The following is a 6,480-nucleotide window of genomic DNA, read 5'->3' as shown; positions in this document are numbered from 1 at the left end:
ATTCGACTATTTTCATGTACTAAGATTGCTGTGGTTTTGAAGCTCACCTTTTTGCTGTTATAAGAAAGCAAGAGAGGCTGTAAATGTGGTTGTGAATATGAAAAAGCCAAATGTATCAGTATTAATCTTTTTCATAAATCCACTGTAAGCTATTCCAAATGTTCTTTATTGTTTGGCTCATGAAATAGGTGATGGAAAAACAAATCTAAAGCTTCACGTGCATTCATTCTGTCCTAAAAGCTTCCTATTAGTAAAAGGGAGGGGTCTTGCCCTTTTGTTTTCCTGGTCTTGACTGCATGGTCCTGTTCCATACTTTGCGTTGCCCCTTGACTTCCCGCTGGATTTCTACTGAGATGATGTGGTTTCTTTCACTTGAATGACATTTTTGCTGAGGCATTTCTTGCTGTTCTGGTGAGTTAAAGTCAACTCAGAAGTGCATCCTAGATTGCATACAGTAAGTTAGGGGAGGGGGGAGTAGAATCCTTTCTCCTGTTGGCAGTGATGCACACAGATCAGTTTCCTGATGGAACTGCACCTTCACCCTTAGTTATATATGTATTATCTTAGCTACATTCATCTCTTCTGCTTTCAGTGGTAAAACTTTTATTTTTCTCTTCTTACAGGAAGAGGATGATTGGAAGGAGTTTGAGCAAAAGGAAGAAATTGATTATAGTGGTCTTAGAGTTCAGTCCATGCAAATAAGGTATTACTTTTTTTTTTCTTTCCAGTATAATCATTACCTATGTCTAAAAAGTATTTTTCTTCAGAGCTGCCTCCATGGAGTCTGATTAAACAGAGGTTTGATATGTTTCTGCTAGGATAGAAGTTTGCTGCAGGGTAACTTAGGTTTGACTGTTCTCTGCCGATGTTCTTCTTTATTTTCTAAATCTCTGTTGATACTCTGGGACTCAAATTTTTATTACAAATGCTTAACATTCCCATCCATGAAGATAGTAAAGTAGGAATTTCTCTGAGAGAGGAGTGCAGGATAGTAATTCCCACTGAATCATTTGACTCCTCTAAGGGTATCTGACTCAATCTATTCAGCATCTCAGTTTGGGGAGTGAATTCCTGAACCGTTGCATTTTTCTTACCAAAAAAAAAATGAAAATATAGTTGGTAAAACTAGTTTCCCATGCCAAGATCCCACAAGACTGCATTTATGAGTCTCATCCAAGATTTTGTTTGCTTTTTGATTAAACTGTTGCTGTAGTCTGGTCCAAATTAAGTCTACTTAAGTCTGTGCTGGTTAAGAAAAACATTTCATCAGGTCAGAAAAAGGATTTTCATTACGTGAGTCTTAGACTGAGAATGTCGCATAATCGTCATTGTCCAGGTGTTGATGATGTGCAGAATAATGTAACCTGAAAATCATCTTGCCTGTAACCGGTGCAATAGATGTTTTCTTCACTGTTTGAACAGGTCTTACATATTCTGTAATTTATTTATGTTTTGAACGCACCCCTCCTTTCAGTTAACAAGTCCTTTTAGGCCATTGTGTGTATTTGGACCACAAACTGTCCATACCACTGAAGTGTCCCAGCAAATAATCACATGTCTGAATGGAGAAGTAACAAGTGGGCTGCTGCTTCACTGCCTGCTGGTCCTGTCTGTCTGAAAAGCCAGTACTTTGGTTTTCCAGCCAAAGGCTGCCATTCTCAATGCTTTTGATACTGTGGCAGATTTTTGGGCATGTTTCTGCCATAGGATTTTGTAACCACTCAGTTAATGGATTCAAGGAGAGAGTGGAGAAGTAAACGGAAGAAAAACCTACCAGAGGTTATAAATTATCTAACCCTGGAGATCTCTCTGCTGAAAATAAGACACAGAGTATCTGGTGAGGGTGGGATGTTACGTATACTTACTCTGTTCCAGCTAGTCTGTAGGCTTTTGACTGTAGTTTAAAATAGGATAGTGGTGTTTACCAGTTCTCTGATTATTACTTATACAGAAAGCTTATCAGATCATGATTAGTAGGAATTGGTGTATTATAAACTTCTGTATTCACACTTTGCTGCTGCTGTTCAGGTCAGTGTCTTGGGTTTTTTAACAGCCTCATCATTCATGTATGCCCCATTATACCACACAGCTTTCTGTAGTAGCTTTGCCTAGCAAATTACTTTGAGTATCTGACTATTTCTATGCAAAATATAATAGTCTAAATAAAATACAGTCAGGGTTTTAAAATGGCATTTTTTTCTGTGTTTTTTTGATTGGCTGCTTTAAAAAAAAATATAAATCTGAGTTGGTTTGTAGATTGTATTTGTATGGGTAGTATAAAAGTGACCGTGGTTATAGGGAAAGGGAGCTCAGGACTTACCTTCTCTCACTACTTTTCCGCACTTTCTTCCTCTTGACTCAAGTATTTTATGGAAGCTGAACTTGTAGCCTTTTCCCTGACTACTTTAGTAAGAAAAAAATCTTTAAGCTCAGAAAGTAAGAAATCGATTTATTTGATCACTTAGTATAGTTTAAATTTGTCTTTTTTAAGAATTTTTTTCCTTCTCAGTTGCCAAGTTATGTAGCACTGTGCCAAAAATGGTTCAGATGGAAGTACTGATACAGTGGCTACGGGACTAATGTCATCTGCTTAAATGTAGTATCTCCAGTACAATAGCTGTGAAGTCTTGTCTGTGGCGATTGTGTAATCTCTGCCAAGTCTCAAATGTCTGTTTGACAAATTTTTCTCTTGCAGTGAAAAAGAAGATGATGAAAGTGAAAAAAGAGAAGAACCTGGAGACAACTGGGAGGAGACTGGTGGTGGTGTAGACAGGTCATCTGGTCCTTGGAACAAGTCGGCTCCTGCACCAGCACCTGTTGTTGAACCAATTGGTAAATTTAACTTGGAGTTGTTGCCTTTTCCAATTGGAAGCGTATCGAATGGAATTACTGGAACAGGTTGCCCAAGGAAGTTGTGGATGCCCCCTCCCTGGAAGTTTTCAAGGCCAGGTTGGATGAGGCTTTGAGCAACCTGGTCTAGTGGAAGGTGTCCCTGTTGATGGCAGGGGGGTTGGAACTGGGTGATCTTTAAGGTCCCTTCCAACCCAAACCATTCTGTGATTCTTTAATTAGGCTGCTCAGAGGGCAGCGCTCCAGGAGCAGTTCCTGCTCAGGCACCTTCAGGCACACTAATGCCCTGGTGGCATACGAGCCAATGAGGAAATTTTGCCGTGAAGGGGTCTGAGGAACTGAACTGGTAGTATTGTCAGATACTTTAAATAAACACAAATGGAGGGGTTTTTTATTTCTGACTCCGAAGGGGGGAGCAGAGCATTCCATCTTTGAAGGAGAACCCTCTACTTTGCAATCTGAAAAATGTCTGTTGGAAGCATTTCTGTTGATCTAAAAATATTGCTTGGACAGTGAAGTGGATATTAGCCAATATCTGATGTCTAATATGGCAGTTCTTGAGTAGGGCTCCATGGTTAGTTCCATGCTTTTCAAATCAGTTCTAGGGTATAGAGAACATGACATTGCAAAATTGATTCTTTAACTGGAGTATCACTTTAGTTTTGATTAAATACAATTTATTAGCATCAGCTGAGATAAACTACTCAGCCATGATCTGAGTTCAGACTATTCTCTTCTGTTGAGAAATTCACTGAAAAGCAGCCTGCTGTGTTTTTCCTTGTTTGTACAAGCAAGGAGGTAAAGTTAATTAATCAGTGTTATTTCGTTGTAGATTGTTACCTTAAATATGAACTATTTGGATATACTCTTCTGCAGCTGGAGAGGTGCTTTAAATAACATTTGGCAAATACACAGTTATGTGTTTAAATCTGTAGTTTTAAATGCAAGCTGCTAATACATTGCAAATAAGAATCATTAAGTCCTCATTAGTGGTTTTGATTCCCTGAACTTTGTGAGGCAATACACTGGAGCCACCTTTTAATTTGACTACTTAGTATAGATTAAATTAAGTGATAACTGATTTCCTGCCTTGTCTAAAATATTTGCTTCCAGAGCTTTAAAAGCTGCAAAAACATACTTGCAATTGATTTATTTATGGGGCTTTTTAGATATGAATGCAGAATTGTTCTCTTGTCTAAATCTTGTTCTTATAACTAGTTACAGAAACCCCAGAACCAGTTCAGACTGGTGGTGTATACAGGCCACCTGGTGCCAGGGAGGGTGGCAGGCCACGGAGAGCACAGCAAGGACCACCAGAAATCTACAGTGATACACAGTTTCCATCACTGCAGTCCACCGCCAAGCTTGTAGACAGTCGAAAGTAAGTACATTCAATTAATTCCCTAAGAGACATTTTAGCTGACTTCTCTTAAGTTCCTATTTTGTTTCAGGGCTTAAGCCTGAATCTTTCCACAGAGGAAGGAAATAACTAAGAAATTATTCTGTTTGGCAAAGAGATATGGGAGAGGTCTTAACTGTATTTTCCAACTCTTAAGAAAGGCTTCCTATGAGAACTTTTGTAGGATGAAGCCCAGTGAGACAGCCAAACAAGACTACCAGTTACCTTCTCTTTGACTTGCTGAAGGTTTTTCCTGAAGCAGAATATTTCTGCTCTTGACAGCAAGTGGTTCCCTGAGACACTAGCCATGGCGAGGCTCTGTGTTACTACCCTTGGCAGATGTGAGTAGGGTGTCTTGAGTGCACTGCCTTCTCATTAGACATGTGAAGGTAATTTAAATGGAGGAGTGGTGTTTAATACAAATGTAAAGCAATAAACTTGCTGCCTGAGCTGTGATTTACAGTGATGAGCCCCTCCAGTTTTGCCAAAGTGTTTTGTATTTTGTGGTGCTGAAGACTTGAGTCTCATTCTGCTTTTGAGTCCTGATCTTTCCATAACCTCATTCCCCATGGAGGAGATTGGTAGCTAGGCCAGTACCTAATTCACTTGGGTTTTTTGGGTTTGGAGCTTTAGTTTGTTTGGTTTTGGTTTTTTCCTCCTTCCTTGCTATGTTATTGACTAATGCAGTCTAGCAGAAGTGTTGTTTCTCCTGTTTTTTCTTTTTCATGTGGCTTTGTCTGCTTGGCAAATGACACATGCTGTCATCGATGCTTTAGGGTTTGATTGGTGCAAACTGAAGCTAAGATGAAATTCTGAGCATTCTAGAAATGGACTTCTGCTTTCAAAAACCTATTTTTCATAAATGCACTTAAATTTACTTATGAAAATGTTAATGTTGAAATTTAGAATGTAATCTGAATTGTGCTGGGTGGCAAGCTTAATTCTGGAGATAAGGTTTTACAAGATTTGCTTGGGAATGTTGAGCTGTTCTCTTAAAACTCTAGACCTTAGTGTTCTGTGTTCATAATGTTTTTGTTGGGATGGGGTGGAAATCAATTAAAAATTCACAATTCACAAGCTAGTGATAAGACATTTACTGATTACATTTATTTTCCCATAGGGATAAAGAAATGGAGAAGAGCTTTGAAGTAGTAAAACACAAATCTAGAGGTAGGGATGAGGTCTCAAAAAACCAGGCACTTAAACTTCAGCTAGACAACCAGTATTCAGTGCTTGGGGATCAGTAGAGCTGCATACACATTACAATTAAGGAATGCTTTTTTGGTAACCCTTCTACTAAGGTAACTAAACTACAGCTAACGGCTACGATGAACATGCCACCTTATTTCTGCTGGATCTACTGCAGCAAGTGCAGACTACTTTGGCGTAAGTGATTGGTTCTCCTGCACTATGGAAGCATAATATGTTACAACTTCTCCATTGGATATGGGGCAAATTAATATAAATGATTGAACAAGAGTCATCAGTGTTCTTTAATTGCTCAGAAAGATACCTACAGCCAGTGGTCATTTCAGAATTTCTTTATGTTCAGATACTGAGCCTTCGTACAGGTTGACTACCTCAGACTTGCTGCACTCATTGTGGACACCATGTGGATCACAACTTCTGGAAGAGAAGGTTACAGCTGTTTTAGTGGCCATCTGAAACTTGAAACCAGCTCTACTGGATTCCTGTCAGAAATCCTGCAGAAGTCAGCCATTTGGTTCCAATTTGCTATAACAAAGATTTAAGTGACCTTAATGACAAACCTGTTCTGTTCCCCTTTGAGGAATCCTGTCATGTGTAGCCATAGCCTACTAGAGACTTCTGGAGCGTTCCATACCACTCATGCTATCCAAGTATAACAGAGCTGTAGTTTGTTTACCTTTTTAGATAGCTGTGCTGAAGTAACTGCAAAACAAAACTCATTCAGTATCAGATTTGAGGAATGGTGGGTTGGAATGATCTGTTTGCATTAGCCATTTTCAGTTGTCTGTTTAAATGTTGGTTGGTTTTTTTTTTTCTATTTTCCACAAAAAAAAATGCCTGCCTTGTTTCTGGTATCAAATTGCAGTATATTTAAATAATGATGAGTTGTTGTAGTGAAATAGGATTTATTTTGTTTTTTGTCATGAGGTTTGTCTTTCTCACCCTTAAAGCACTAGACTTAAGAGTTTTGATTTGATACAGATGTATCCGGACTCCCAACTAAGGTCTTCAGAATTTGTCTT

At 38.8% G+C, this 6,480-nt stretch overlaps 1 protein-coding gene across 2 annotated transcripts; it reads left to right on the top strand.

Annotated features, from left to right (window-relative positions):
* The first annotated feature begins 619 nt into the window (after positions 1–619).
* On the top strand, positions 620–6,480 carry CDV3 (CDV3 homolog). Of its 2 annotated transcripts, none has more exons than XM_010164546.1 (4): positions 620–703; positions 2,696–2,832; positions 4,069–4,231; positions 5,370–6,480. In XM_010164546.1, exons 1-4 carry the CDS (start codon positions 693–695, stop codon positions 5,494–5,496), a joined length of 438 nt encoding a protein of 145 aa, XP_010162848.1. In that variant the 5' UTR covers positions 620–692; the 3' UTR covers positions 5,497–6,480. The 2 variants fall into 2 exon arrangements, with proteins under 2 accessions (XP_010162848.1, XP_010162850.1); XM_010164548.1 differs by having other exon boundaries at positions 628–703; positions 5,802–6,480.

This window comes from Antrostomus carolinensis, unplaced genomic scaffold, assembly GCF_000700745.2.
Source record: "Antrostomus carolinensis isolate BGI_N321 unplaced genomic scaffold, ASM70074v2 scaffold19243, whole genome shotgun sequence".
NCBI classification, from domain to species: domain Eukaryota; kingdom Metazoa; phylum Chordata; class Aves; order Caprimulgiformes; family Caprimulgidae; genus Antrostomus; species Antrostomus carolinensis.
The sequence above is the reverse complement of the archived record's forward strand: the minus strand, read 5'-3'. Positions and strand labels throughout refer to the sequence as shown.